Source organism: Sabethes cyaneus, chromosome 1 (assembly GCF_943734655.1).
Source record: "Sabethes cyaneus chromosome 1, idSabCyanKW18_F2, whole genome shotgun sequence".
Lineage (NCBI taxonomy): Eukaryota > Metazoa > Arthropoda > Insecta > Diptera > Culicidae > Sabethes > Sabethes cyaneus.
The window spans coordinates 98,926,406-98,942,240 of record NC_071353.1 but is presented as its reverse complement, the minus strand read 5'-3'; the positions used below and the strand labels follow the sequence as shown (position 1 = coordinate 98,942,240).

Genomic DNA, 15,835 nt, shown 5'->3' with positions numbered 1-15,835 from the left:
GAAAGGCCAGCGGTGAAGCTAGCAGTGTTAGACGTCGGTGCGAATTGATGTACATCGTCGGACCCTAGACCTAGAAGTACCGGGGGGAGTGTCACAATCTTTCGTTGCGACGCACCTTCGTCAACATTACGTTGAAGCCGTAATTCTTCCATAACGTCAGCGAACCAGTGGGATCGAACTGAAGCAGAGAAAATGACAGGCCAGAAGTAAATAAAGAAAGAGCGTTTCGATAGCGAGAAAAAAAAGTGAACCCTAAAACTAGTAAAAGTGCCGATTTTTTGCCTTAAAACTACTAAAATTAAAATTTTTCTTAAAACTATTAATTAGTTGATTTTAAGATAGTTTTCTAAAACCGTTCTGTGCTACAAACGATACGTTGTTTCGTACATCGTTGTTTCTCAAAGGTGATTGCGTTGCTAAAATGCATGCGAGGTTTGGTAAAAATTTATATCCTAATTATCATCTAAACAGATACTAAGCCTACAGTACGGAAAGAGAACGGTCAGGATCTTTAAAAATAATTAAGCGGAATTGAGCTAAACTAATTACAAATAACAAATTGGAAAAAGACACTAAACGTAAGTGATTTAAAAATTAGATTATTATGAAATCAAAACCAATAGTAAAACATGAAAGAATTACATGGAAAGCTAATTATTGTTATATTATACACCATAGGGATTTTTTAACAGCGTCTATAGCTGTAGTAAATAAAAAGAGTTACGTTGTTAAAGAACCGGAAAATCGTCTGTCTGTTGCATTCGCAACACATACAAAGATTTTTACTAATACTTTTTTACGCTTGTTAGTAATACAATAAACTGTTACCATGCCATTTTGAGAGCTCCATCAACAATACATCCAAAGATACAGATGACATTTATTGTATCACCTCAAATCAGTCACACTGTACGCTGCAGGACAGTTTGATTGAATTCACATAATCATTCAATATGCAATCAAGCTCGTATTTTATTCACCAGTGCCAATCTACTTTGTTTCAGACTAGGAGCCAAAATTCGATCCCGGTCCACTGGAATTATCCTTAACGATGAAATGGATGATTTTTCCTCACCTGGTGGTGCTAATACTTACGGCCTACCACCGTCACCAACGAATTATATCGTTCCAGGCAAGCGTCCTTTGTCATCAATGGCTCCAACAATCGTGACAAACAATCAAACTGGAGTACAGATGGTTGTAGGTGGAGCGGGCGGGTCACGTATAACAAGCGCCATTGTAACACTACTCATGCGATATTTCTTTTTCGGAGAAGATCTTGACACTACCATGTCAGCCAAACGGCTTCATCATCAACTGGCACCAATGTTCGTGGACTACGAACCAGGCTTTGATGAGAAAATCTTGGAAGGATTACGACAGCGAGGTCACATTGTAAAGGAGAAAGGTCCAGACGCTGGGTTCGCTGCTGCGACTGCAATTGCAAAGGACGCTTCGGACAAGGTGTCCGTTGCTTTTGATCCGCGAAGAGGAGGCAGCGCTGAACTAGTTTTTTAATTCAAAGACCAATGAGTCTTTAAAACTTAGAATTAAGACTAAGGCTAATGAGTCTTTATTGTAGAATAATCAAAAAATCTCGTTGGAAAAATACTTTATTAGTATTAGTACAGAATGTAAAATCATTATTCTAAAGAGAAATGGCGATGAATGCTGTAGATGAATGAATATTTTGTCAAAAATGCAGCAAAATCTAGTCCATACGCAATAAACTTTAGTTTGTACTATTTACTATAATAACCTCTAGCTTTAATCATCATGTATGGTCTGGTTTCATATTTTACAAATCCGAACTCGAAATAATTTTTTTTTCAAACCCGAACCCGAAATTTTATTTTCAGTTAGAACCGGACCCGACCCGAAATTTTCATTTTTCGTCAAATCCGAACTCGCCATGTGCTCAAATTTTATTTTAGGTATTCCCAATTTTAAAGAATTCGATGCTGACTTCCGTAATTTTCATATAACTCGCACCTTGATCCAAATCTTTCTCAGTTTTCTTTTAGTATAATCTTTACCGTTCATACTCTGAAATTCATTTAAAATTCTAAATGGCACTATTCAAGATTGAAGCAAGGCCAAGATTGTTGGAAATTTTTAAGAGTACAGAGTGATAACAACAAATATGGCAGAGGAACATGAGGGTCCGTTTTCAAACGCGATTGCTCGCATAACTGAGTATTTTGGATCAAGACCCTATGGTATTGACACAGCCCAGCAGTCTTTCGATTACGAGCTAGTCTTCAAATGAAGCTAGCTTTCAGTTTATTATTATTTATTAAAGCCACTGCAAGGTTGTGCAACTACGGTATTGCAAAGGAAATTGAAAATGCATCTCTACACTAGTTGCACACTCAATAAAAGGGCTATTCATGAGGACGGGTTCACACTCTGACTCATAGAATTTGAGTAAGTCAGCGTTCACTTAAAAATCTCATCGATTCAGTGAAAGACTGGAAAGTTGGTAAGTTTAAGGAAGACGATTTTCAACAGAGCCTTGCCCATCAAGTGGCTACCGTTGTCGCTATTGCTTCAGGATTAAGTGAATCGTTCAGCCCACAAAATAATAACATTGGTGGTAACTAACAAGGTGGAAACAGACGCACAAATTTTCACGAGAGTAATTGATTCCGCAGTGAACTCCAAAAAAAAACGTGAGTAAAGTAATGGATACCCGATGCTAGAGTTGCGGAAGCGTGTTTCATTTTGAAATTGACTTTAGTAACAAGGAATAAACATGTAACTTATGCGGTAAACTGTGTCACATCTCACGAGTTTGTTCCGGTAACACAAAACATCAGAGCCCAGAAACACCGATGGAACAATGCATTTGACGAGAGTAACGATAACGTGACGATGATTCAAAAGTCCTAAGAAATTTCCGTCAAGCTGACCAGGTGCTCAAAGCACAGATTTTAAAATCAAGTATTCGTTCACATATCTATTAAAAAGAAAGCAACGGAAAGCACTCAAAATTCAGCAATAGAACTGCGTGGAATTATTTGATGAATTGCTTTCTTTCGACGTAAAAGGTAGAACGTCTTTTTAATTTTATACCGGGTAGCACTTTGTGAAAACGACAATAGGAGTGTAACATTTGAATGAAAGATTCCAGATGCTAATAGCCACTATACTACTGAATGAAACATAACTGTTAATATGTCGGGTAGATAAAATGTCCAGCAATATTTATAACAACCTTTTCTACGCTTAATAGTGGAAATGTATGTGAAATTTCAAGGTCAAATTTCCCCATATCCCTTTAAGCCCGAGCCCTCACAATTGTGCAGGTGAGACATGACTACTTTTAAAAAAAATTCCTTTCCTTTCTAAACGTCGTACTTTTACATATATGGCGCCAATCCCTTGTGTAAACATCGTAACTCGTAAAAAAATAGAAAATAGCCGAAAAGAAGTTTTCTTTTGTGTTTGGATTAATTATTGTCTAGTCTTCAAAATCTTGTGAAAACAGCAAAAAGTTTTATCTGTCGTATTTTCTTATTGGATCCGTATTTCGAAATTGCTTAGATAAAAAATTATTGGTAATAAGTATTTCTAATTGATGTAATTAAAAATTTACGCGAAATAACTTTTACAACTTACTTATGCACATTGTTTTTCATACCTACACAATTGTGTAGGTTCGGTCTTATTGCATACCTACTTTAACCTTTACGTTCCCGCCGGGACTTCAAAAATTAGTGTACTTGCCGTTACACTTTTGGCTCTATCTTTACTATTTTTTGATCGATTTTTATACAACCTATCTTCAAAGAACCACCTTAGATTGACCTTCAACGAAAAAATATATAAGCAAATTTTGGATCCATTTTCCCAGAGATATTCCAGATCGCAGTGAGATTATTTTTTCACGTCAAAAGTAATAGATGAAATAAAACGAAATTTGCTGCTGCCATCTCATTTTGAGTCAGTAAGAATGAATACATTATACTGTAGAGCATTCGTTCATGCTCCACACTACGGAACTTCCGTTTAGAGTACTACCAGATCCTAAAACTGGTCATTTATAAATTGCAAAATAATAAAGAAGTGTGGCAAATGATGTATTCAACTACGGTATTTTCTAAGACAAATTCTTGTATCAACATTTGAATGTTTTTAAGCCAATCTGGACGTTCCGGTATATCTGTTGTATTAAGGTTAGTAAAAACTTAACCTGTAAAAAGTTGCGCGTATTTCCATAGCTACGTAGCGACCGTTTCGCTGCTTCAGAAGCTGAAGTCTATGAGCTTCGAAGCGATTATCTCGCTCTAAACTAAACGGGGTCAACCCTATTCAATTCTGAGGGCCTATTCAATTCTGAGGGCTTTACACAAAATAATTAGGTTTTCCATGTTCTGTTTTTTCAAAGCCTGGCTTGGTATAGTCCAAAAAGGGTAAAAAATGTTAAAAATAGGGGAAAATGAGCAAAATGGGGCACTTCCCGAGGACAAACAGGAAAGCGGTGGGCACCATGCGGTTCTCCGGAAAATTTTACATAAGATCACCTACATTTTATCAGCCTGCAGGCCATATCTTAATTGCATCCGTTTTTTCGGCTCGTTTTTACCCATAGTGCAATGGTATAAGATAAGGCCGAACCCACACAATTGTGTAGGTTGCTAAATTTAGCAAACATTTATTGCAATGTGTAGAATACACTGGTTTTGGTATCTCGAGCGATAAAAAAAAATTATATTGATCCAAAAACCAAAAATATCGTAACTAAAACCCTCCGTGCTTAAAGGGATATATATTCTTCGTGATTACCTTACTTCACAGGCAGGGACGATAGATAAATACATCATCTGTTAGTATGGTTTCCTTTTACAAATAAAGTAACAAACCCGCGCCCGTCCCAACAGGTCGAAGATTTATTACGACATTTTAAACCTATACCAATCTGATAGCTGTGCTTGAAAAGTATGCCAGAGTGCAAAAGTAAAACCACCCCTTTTCATTAACCGATTTTATCATTTGAACATTGAATCTAGTCCAATTTGATGTCCTGAAAGTGAAACGTCATAGAAAAGTGAATGGTTATCTTTTCCTTTTACCAGATTGTATCCATATAGGGTAGATGCTCCATTAGTTGCGCCACTAAGCACAATATAACTTCATTTTTCTTTTTTATTGAGGTATATGCTTCAAATAATGCTTGTGGGATATAAATTTATCAAATACAAGGTATTTGTCACAAGGCAAGACAAATTGCTTTCGTTGTACGAGAAGCTTTATAAAGAAAAAATGAATTTTCCGATTCAATTATATTGTACCAACAGTTGCGCTAATGTTTCCTTAATTAAGTTTGGTGTTCCTTTAATTGTGTTATTCCATATACATTGCTAGGTTGCTAAGTGAAAAAAACATCGTAGCAAAACTATAGAAATGAACACCAATAGTTGTGCGCTCCAACGGCGCGTCCGCGTATAGTTGCGCTAGATTTTGGAAAATTGGCATTTTAGCAAATAATGCTTTAATTTTAAATGTAGTAGTCTAACTACCAATACTTCTGAGAACCTGTTTTATATAATGAACGTAATTGTTTTATCTAAAATGCTACGATGACAAAAATATGCATTAATAATGAATAGTAGCGCAATTATTGGTACTACCACAACTATTGGATCAAGTACCCTACTGCTGTGAATTCTGCTACCGGGTTGAATTGGTAAATTCCACGTATTTAGAATTGTGCTTCGGTAAGCACGTGTTAACCGGTCGTGTGAAAATTAGGAACTGTGCGTTATTCTGAGGCAACGGTTGCTTGGTTGCCTTCCACGTGTTGAGTCGACACCTGTCAAGTTTTATGGCGACTTTCCTAGGCTTGCTTACTACGGTTGGATATTTGAATATATTTATTCTTAATTCTATACTACACATCTTCCCTCTTCACGAAAAAAGTGTTTTTCCTGGGGGCCAAATCTGGATGAATTTCCCTAATGCCAATGATAATTATAATAGACCGTTGTATTTTTATTAAAAGATGTGGCTTTTCGGTCTCGGGTTTCTTACGAAAACTTTATTTTACGTTTTCAGCTGACGTTTCGAAGAACTATGCCTTCATCATCGAAGCAAAACGTCGACAAACGTTTTCTTAGTGAAGTATTTAAACATGAAAATGCTAATTTTGTTTAACCCTCTATAACTATAACCTTCCACGCACATCACAACCAGATCGATTCAATCGATCGATATAGCCAGACAATGTCCGATGGTGGTACCAAGACTGATATAATCACACGGATCAGGAAGACCAGGGATGCCTTTGCAGGTCTGCGAAACATTTGGCGCTCAAACCAGATCACCCTACATACGAAAACCCGAATTTTTAATTTAAACGTTACATGCCGTACTGCATGCCTACGAAACGTGGTGCGTCTCAGCGGAGACAACGCAAAAACAGCAGGTAAAGGGTGTCACACATCAAATTGCATCACGGATGAAACGCTGTAGAAAATTATCTAATTGACCGATGCTTTTCAAATTTTCAGACAATAAAATATAACCCATTAGTAACCCATTTTGGCATATTAATTTCATTCAAACCCCCCCGTATTGCCTGCTTCATAATAGCCCAGTATTTTTCGATGGGCCTTAGTTCCGGTGCGTTTATGTCCTCCTTTGACATCCTTTGAATAGTGGCATGAACCTAGATCCGGCCAGAAGATCGCAGGGTCCTCGTGTTGCTTCAAAAGAAGAAGCAAACGTTTCTGTAAACACAGTCCCGGTAGTCACGAACAGTGCACTCCGTGTGCCGTGTATTTTTTGGCATACTATGAAAGTTTCTGCATTCTTACACACTCCGGAACATCAAACTTGTGCTGGATGACGAAGTACAGTAGCCCCGGAAGCTGCCAGAAGTCCGCCTTGACGTAAGTCTCATCATCCATGATGAGAGAGTTAAGATTTTCCAGGTGCTTGCGCAAAATAAATTCGCGTCGTTGGTTTTCGGGTGACGCCATTTTTTCCAATTTTCGAAAAACTGACCGCGATAAAAATGCAGTGTAAACAATACACTCTAAACTACTTCTACCCAAATTTTCAAGAGAAAATACCCAGTGGGTAATATTTTCCATAATGCAATTTGATGTGGGATACCGTTTATTTATCATCCGGTACCTGCGATATATCATTCGTGCCTGGTGGTCTGACAACTGGATATCCAATGAGGAACTCCATCGTCGATGCCATCAACGGCCGATAGCTGTATACGAGAACCTGTCCTGGCGACAGGTGAAAGCCATGGCGGGTAACTGTCAGCAGTGGATTTGATTTGATCCCTTTGTTCTGCCGGATCGGCGGAAATGGACACATAAGTAAGTAAGTAAGCTCCAAAATATCAAAATCAAGCTTTCTCCATGCAGAGATTTAATTAATTATACCCAACGTTAGAGTTACAGCAATTTGAGTGTGTTGTCATTTTATCGTAGAGACCCTTTATTTTAAAAATATATATCGAATTATAACGTTAGGTTCCAAAATATCAAAATTGACACAATGTAACATGAGACAATTATGCTTCCACCCGTAGTATAGTAGCAACAAGAAAAGCCACATATCCACCTTTTTGCACGCCTAATGGCGGCTAGTGGGTAAATTTTTCTACAATGTTTATTTGCTTTTGGGAACTTCGCTCACGTATGCTTGAAAGTTCTACAACAACAATTAAGGCTGGAAATATCAACTTGACGTGGATAAAGTTGCCAAAGGCATGCTAACGTTTTCCGAAAGTTGTACCCACTAGCTGCCTTTACGCACGCGAAAACGTGAATAGGATTTAAGTACACAATTTTTAGCCACATTCCACCTTCACATACTGTTAACGGGAAACTAGCAGTCATTAACTTTTCGTCAGAGAGCCCAATTTCGGAAGCAGTTTTTGGGCCCAAAAGCGGGGTTCTGTTTATAGGAATATATTCACTGCATTCTTCTTGCCAATCAGAACACAGCTAATATATTTTCATGAAAAAAATTTTGTTTTAAACAAAAAAAAAATGCTTTTGAAATTTGCAGAATCGATGACGACTAATTTCACCTTAATGCAAATTAGTTTAATAAACCATATCTATCTTTTGATAATCACAATTTTCACTGCTAATAATAATTAAACCTTATAACATATTTGCAATTAAAAAGGCCAATTTGTCTGAAAAGTAGTTATTAATGGGTCACTTAACTGCATTAAGTATACTAGTTGGGCAGGTTATAGTTTGGCAAATATTTTAGTAAAGGTAAAGGAAACAATGAACTGTCATCAAAATAATCAAAACAGTATATACGCATTGATAAGTAACCCATAAGTTTTATTGATATTAATGTCACTTTCGATAGAAATAACGTAACATGTATGGCAGAATGGAAAAATGAAAATAGAAGTAGTTTTGAAAGTAGGTAACCGCGATTATCTATGATTTTTTTTTTGTGAATTTTAGCAGAACTTCCAAATGACACATTCCAGCGTTACGGGACACAATTAGCAACATTTTTAACTATGTACATTGGCTCTTGTGTCACCAAATTTTTGGCAAATAGCTTGTAACATTGCTTACTAGAGCGGACTTTACTTTCCAGTTGTATGCTAGGGATTTGGTTCAATAGGAACTGATTGGCAGGGTGGGCATGGTGTCCCCAACGGAATGGCAAGGTTATTGTCATCTCCCATATATTTGGTGAGTAACCGACATCACTGGCACTGGCACCCGAAAAATGGCCTGGTCACTCTAAAGCAATGTTAAATCGGGTAACAAAACTTGATGCTGACTGTATCAAATGATGGCAGTTTAGGATTATTTATGCAGTTTAGTACAATTTGATGAATACTCTTGCAGTTTTGTAATATATAATACATTCTATAATATTTTTCTGTTGAATGAGTGAAAATACGACAACAGTTTATCCAGTTTTGGTGAAAGCGGAATAAAAATAGAAGTTCGTTACGCTGAAATCCTAGCATGCCACCCCGTTGGGTGTCCCGTAACGCTGGAATGTGTCAAATAACAAACGAAGGTTGCTACTCTTTCTTACTTCATTTTGTACCAAGTGGATCCAAACTTATCCAAAAAGTGTTTGTTACAAAACACAAACGTTTCCTAAGAAGTTGACCAGTATGACTAAATCAGCTGCTTGCAAAAAAAGGAATCTATGATTCATTCATTCATCATCTAAATTTTGTCGTAGTACAATATATGTAAAATTTGGAAAACATTAATACCTAACATATTAACGCTCATTGCCTCTATAAAAAGCTTATTCTCTTTAGTAAAAATGTATACATGAACAAGATGATAATTTATAGGTTCCCGTAACTAAAATAAAAGAAAATTAGGCGAATGATTTCATAATTTAAGGGCTTAGTTATGAATATCCCAAAGAATGAAAATATGACTGCACAAATTAAACTGCTGCGCATAGTATAATGTATACAAGAATGATACAAGAAATGGATTTTTTTCTATCTTTCTTCGCTCAAAAAAATTATATGTATTTTTTAGTTTTAGTATTATGAATTTTAGTATTTTGAGGCAAGACATGATTTATTAAAGTATTGCAATCTGAAAATCGCTATTTTTTAATGCTGACTATAAAGATAGTTTTTAATATATTAAAAATAGCTTACTGGATAAAACTGGATAAAATACTGGATATACTCGCTATTTCGTGTTGCCAGGAACTAACGGAGTATCGGAGAATGGTTTTCAACATTTACACATTCATCACTTTAACATTTATCGCCCTAAGATAAAAGGTGTTGATAGTATCTCAAGGCGAGACAAGACGGGAAAGGAAAAAGCGGAAAAATAGATATAGGTAAGGGTGGGTTGCCTCCCAGTTGGCCTCGAGGTATGATGCAGGCCTAATAAGCCAGTCGTCGTATGTTCGAATCTCGGCTGGGAGAGGCTGTTAGAGTCAATAGGATCGTAGCAACTGGCCCTGCAATTGTCATGTATGCGAAGTCTGTCGTATAAAAAACAGAAGGTCAAGTTTCGATAACGGAATGTAGCACCTTGGCTTTGCTTTGCTTTGCTTTTTAAGGTAAGGTCATTAAAACAACATTTATTAAGTTTACATAACGTTCCTCTTACTAGAGTGAGAGCCAGTTATAGGTGGATTCGAAACAACTTTTTTCCCTCTGTGGATCGACGAACCTCCAACTCACTCATTTACGTTCGTTCCTCTTTACGTCTTGTCTTGCCCTGAGATACTATTAAAACCTTTCTTTCATCACTTTCTTCTACCGTTCCTTTAAATACTCACATTATAAAAAAATAACCTCATTATAAAGGTCAAGACAGCAAACAGAAGCGTGGTCTACAATTGTTCATAAAAATGCACTATTTAATTACAGAAAAACAATCAATTGGAATAGTGGGCATATCCAGAATGGTATCAGCAGCAACGTCAACGGGAATATGCAGTTTATCCATTTTAGTATAGCAATACCTGGACTAGGTGGCGCTGATAACTGCTCAAAGTTTATCTAGACTAAATGTGTTTTCTCTGTGCTTTACCGTCAACATTAAAAAAATAGTGATTTATTCGGATTACAATACTTTAATAAATCACATGTTGCGATTTGTAAAAACTAGCAACTGAATTAAAAACAAAATACAAATCGATTTTAGGCAGGAAACGAGAAAAATTTCGTCAAAAAACATTTGATTGTACATTTTCCATCGAATGACCGACCGGTATAAATGCACTCGTGGTTCTTTTTATGTAACCATTGCAGCATAGAATCCTCATAAATAAGAAATTCATATATGCTTTAGAAACAAACTAGGGAAAACAAACAGGTATTGTACAAGTTAGTTACAGTGAGTAGATCCGCTCATTAATGTAATAGAAGCAATAGAAGAATCAAAACATTCGAATTCATTTGTCCGCTGTTCCGCAAAAATCACAAAGAAAAAAAACTAAAATTGGAAAGAATTTTAATATTTCTATAAAGGAAAGGTGTTTTGCGCCGTAGTTAAAATGCAACAAGTAGTTACATTTTAGTAGTGGACTTGAGTCCTCACTGCCACAAATTGTTGTTTTTTTGTAATATCCCGTTCATCCAATATAAGTTCGAGTCTTCTATGATGTATTAAGAGAATTGGAATTTGGGATTGCTACGGCATAGAAAGAAAATGCTAATAGCAATCAAAACTGCATTAATGAAAAGGAGAGTGTGCATGGTTTAATCAAAATTTATCATTTATATTCGATGCATGAAGGTGATAAGATTTGATGGCAACGAATTTCTTGAATCATTCACTACAGCAGCGTAAGTCGCAAATATTTTTGAGTTCATCTTTTAAATGCCGTAAAACTACCACAGTGAATGGATGCGTAGATAGAGCAGCAGTTTTAATTGAAACCGTTAGGTGCCTGTTAGGCAGTCATAGCACTGCCCGGGTCGACTCCACGGAGATGATTCGCCTGCTCCGACGGACAGTAAGCAGCATATCTACTTGCTGCTGGTGATATTCGAAACCGCTACTAACAGCAAAGGCGTAATCAAATGTTACGCTTTCGCCTTTCGCGGGTTTGATTTTACGAGAACTTACCAACACATTTCAATTACTCAATTACCAGCTCACACCCATGGAGTCCACCCTTCATATAGCACAGCAAGATTATCTGGATCCATCGCTTCTTGCACCATCCACTCCACTTGTTCCTGTACGGTGCAGCGACGATTTGGATCCGGATCTCGTCCTTCTAGCTTCATTCTAATGCGACGCCAAACCGAAACAGCGTAAGCATTTCGTTTTTGTTCTTTTTGAGTTTGCCCTGAAAACAGATAATGAAAGGTAAGTAAAACAAAAATAAATTGAAAGAATTTTACCTAATTAGTCAAATGGTACGTAAAACTAAAATTGGTAAAAATAAAAACTTAAGATTTGTCAAAAAACGCAGTTGTCTAACTCTTGACCTAAAGACTAAACACGCTATTTTGAAAGGTCTGTGCTGGGTCACACGTTACCAGTGGAAGCAGGGGAGCAATAACATATTCGTCAGGTTAAAAAATATTTTGAATAACATTGTGATATATTTTTCAGCAAGTAATAAACTTGAGCTTACAACCAGCATGGTGCGATAGTCTAACAAACAATTCTTGGTATACCACGGAGAAGAAAAGTTCAGTTTGTTTCATATAGTTTCAATGAAAACGGCAACCGCGACCATTTTAATCAAAGTAACTCACACTTACTGAATACATACCTACATGTTTATTTATTGTACATACCTTTATCAGGTTTTCCTTCGTTGGTATATCTCTTATCCGGAGAATGAATAACTTCACCGAGCACCTTTTCAGATCTGTCTAATTCATTTCCTTCATCACAGTGATCGTCATCTGATCCTTGATCAAAGGCAAATAGTTTATCGAACACTGAGTGGACGTTTGGTAGAGTACTCTGAACTTGCTGCATAGCATGTTGTACCAGTCCGTCGGTAAAATCTTTGCTAAGCACGTTCGAGTGCAATTCGGAAATAGTTTCCAAGAATGCCTTATATTTAAGCAAATATTCTCTCAATGCCGGTGATGAATCCATTTTTAGTTTAATTTTAAGCAAATTTCGAACATCTGATGCAAGCGAATGATGGGCACTTATTAGGGATCGAAGCTTATGAGCACTCATATGTAAATTTTCCTGTGCATTCCGAGTTTCTTTTTCCATGCGAGCAATTTTTGTGTGCACTTGATCGGTCATATCATCGATCAATGCTCGGACATTGTCTAGCCAAACATGATCAATTTGACCCTCTGGGTCAAGTAATTCTACGAGTGCAATTTCGGTTCTATTAACCATTGTTGAGCCAGACACTAATTTTGTGCATGCATTTTTGAATTTCTCCACTAACTCGATAAATTCTTGATCTTGTTGATCCTGACATTTCTGTAAATGAATGATTTCATGATCTAAAACAGAACTGCAATGTTTAAGTGCAATATCCAGGTAAAGCATATATTCGTCCAAAAATTCCTGTTTCATCATCGACGCCTGTTCAAACGATTGGAGTAAATAGATTATTTCAGAATTGGCACCAGATGCCCATTTCAGGCGGTGCAGGATTGTGTTTGTGTTTGCACGTATCTCTTCGTGTAGGTTTTGTAAAGTCAACTTAATGGATGACAACTGTGTCAAAAACGTTTGAAGCTGAATTACCACAGCAGAACGATTTGTATTGATGTTTATTTCTCGTTGTGGTTGATTTGTTGGAATTTCATGCAACCAATTATGAGCTACAAACAACGTTTGAATTCTATTTAGCGTAATTTGTTCCGTTATGATGCGCTCAGACAACAATTTAATTCGCATTTTTTTCCTCCACATAAAACCTAAATTTATGTAGGCATTGTTAGCGTTATTGTATTCCTGCTGGGATATATGTACAGCACTAAGCGTATGTTCAATAGTTGCATTGCAAAGCTCTTGTAAAGCGATCGTATCTTTATTGTAGGACAGTTGCTGATGCATTGCAACACCTTCATTTAGTGTGGGATTATTGCGCTGAAGAACACCGTAGAGCATAGCACCGCAAGCAATCGGTCCAACACCCAGCATTGAATGGTAGACGAAATCTGAAACAAATCTTCGGATTGCTCGTACCGAAAAATCATCGTTGAATGGAACTGTATAAGCAGATCCCTTGAAGAAGCAGGCAATTTGCAAACAGGATGTGAAAAATTCAATTATTGCTTGTACTCGTTTTACGACAAATATGCTTTCCAGGACGTCATTTGTCGATTTGTTTAGAATAAGAACCTAAGAATAAAATCATAAATTAACGTCATTTTTTTTACAAAGAAAAATTATGTACCGCTAGATCTTTGGAGTCCTTTATGTGATCAAGGGGGTCAACTTCATTTATTAACATCATGCCGTCGTAAACAATTCGCAAGAGGCCACACTGTTTCTCCAGTAATTCGTTGAACAAGGAATGAAGTGTTAAATATAATTTGGCGCCATCCGTAGGTGTTTCTTGCAATCGGTAACTTTCGCCTAAACTTGTAAACTTTTGTTTCAACTCTTCCACCATTGTGAGGGAGTGACAATGAGATGATGGAATATTCATTACCACACATTGCAGATGCATATTTAATTCGTCTAACAGTTGAGACAGGGGTGGTATATTCGATTGAAGGTTTGAAACAGCAGAAATCATATCTATTACGCTTTGGTTCTCCGAAATAATACCTTGCATGGTCTCGGTTAGGAAGTTCTGCGCTATTCGTTCATTCATCGTATGCAAATATTCATAAATATCAACGGAAGCTGAAAGACAACTGAATCCTATGGAGTAAATGTCGTTGTGGTGGGCATGATTTTCATTACTTTGATCGAACATAATTTGAGCCAATGCTTTTAGTTGCGCAGAAGCCATGTATAGTTCTATCAAAAACCAGTTGTCATTCAACTGTAGATCGATTAGTGAGTCTCCAGCGGTCGAAGCAGTTTGTTCCAGCAATAAATAATTTTGGCTCAGATCCAGAAACAGTTTAACGGCTGCACAATTTAATATTTGCTGTCCGTTTGGGTTGCTAAAGGCGATTGAATTGATAGATGAAAGTGAAGTTTCATACATCTGATCAACGGAAACGGTACTTTCATTCAGCTCTTGTGCATGATAGTTAACCAATTCAGTCAATCGGAATCCTGTTTCAGATAATATGTTTGCCAAATGATAAGAGAAAGAAATAACCTGTTGGTTGGCAGTCTGTTGGCGAATTTTTACAGCGTGCTGCTGGTGGAGATGTAAAACCTGGAAGGGTTAAAATGTCGTTTGTCATACTGACCTGCTTGCATTGATTCGCATTACTTACCTCATGACAAGACTGTGCGGAATTTTCATCAATCAACTTTCTATACCAAGCAGTAAACTTAAAATGCCAGTGATTTTCCTCGCAACCGTTTGAATAGTAACTTATTATCATGCCATATTGATTAAGTAATTCCAATGCGTGATTTAACACCATAGATAACTTCAGAATGTGATCGTTTAATTTGTGTCGACATTCGTTTGCTTTCAAGAAGATGTCGCAAAGATTAGACTTTTCTAGGAAGTCTCGTACTTGATCAAATTCAGAGGATGAACATTCTTCTACGTTGATGTGAACTCTACTTACAAGTTCACGCAATTTCTGACTTTTGACATCTTCCCAAAATAATTTGTAATTTTCCAGTTTTTGTTCGGCATCAGAAAGTTTATTCAGCAATATACTTTTTGCTGACTCGTGATCGTCTATAATTTTTTTATACACGCTGTAGCGTTGAGAAAGTGTATTCAAAGGATGACTTCCAATTGCTGACTCTAATGATTCTGCTTCACGAATAACTTGTATTTGGCGTGAGAGTGATTCTCGATGCCCTTCGGACGTACAAAGCTCTAAACGGCATAATTTAAGTTCTTGTAGCAATGTTTGCATCAACAATAATTGTTGATATATGTCGTCACGGTTTTGATTCCATTCAGATTTAATTTCAGAAAACCGGATCGCCAGTGTATCGCGATTCACTTCCCGTTCAAGCTGCTTTTTTGCATGGCGAAGCTCGCTGTTGAATCCTTCTCTGTTACCATAGGTTGAAACGGCAAAGGCCGCGGTCCCGCCGTCTTCGTTTACAGCCCAGTCTACTAGCGGATCGTACACAAATGCTTCCAGTAGAGTAAGCAAAGTTTCTCGTCCTTTTTTTAGTGACTTAAGTACATGTTCACACGCCAATCGAAATGTGCCCTGTAAGAGACAATGTAAAATATAAGTATAAAATTCAGAACTATATCGTGTTATGCATGAGCATTAAGATTCAAACACGCTTAATTGATT

General features: G+C 37.0%; 2 protein-coding genes across 3 annotated transcripts in view; one reads left to right on the top strand and one right to left on the bottom strand.

The window, feature by feature from the left end:
- LOC128742125 (glutathione hydrolase 1 proenzyme-like) overlaps nt 1-1,708 on the top strand; it is an 86,793-nt gene extending 85,085 nt beyond the window's left edge. The window contains exon 6 of the mRNA XM_053838353.1: nt 1,005-1,708. Coding sequence (XP_053694328.1) covers nt 1,005-1,518 — 514 coding nt within the window. The 3' untranslated portion in view covers nt 1,519-1,708. The remainder of the gene's footprint in view (nt 1-1,004) is intronic.
- Nucleotides 1,709-8,320: 6,612 nt separating this feature from the next.
- Nucleotides 8,321-15,835, bottom strand: part of LOC128732626 (serine/threonine-protein kinase Smg1) — a 70,476-nt gene continuing 62,961 nt past the window's right edge. For both annotated transcript variants that reach the window (XM_053825916.1, XM_053825917.1), the window contains exons 7-10: nt 14,837-15,745; nt 13,834-14,775; nt 12,254-13,778; nt 8,321-11,796 (exon numbers count right to left, since the gene is read on the bottom strand). In XM_053825916.1, the coding sequence (XP_053681891.1) occupies nt 11,600-11,796; nt 12,254-13,778; nt 13,834-14,775; nt 14,837-15,745 (3,573 nt within the window). In that variant the 3' untranslated portion in view covers nt 8,321-11,599. The remainder of the gene's footprint in view (nt 11,797-12,253; nt 13,779-13,833; nt 14,776-14,836; nt 15,746-15,835) is intronic.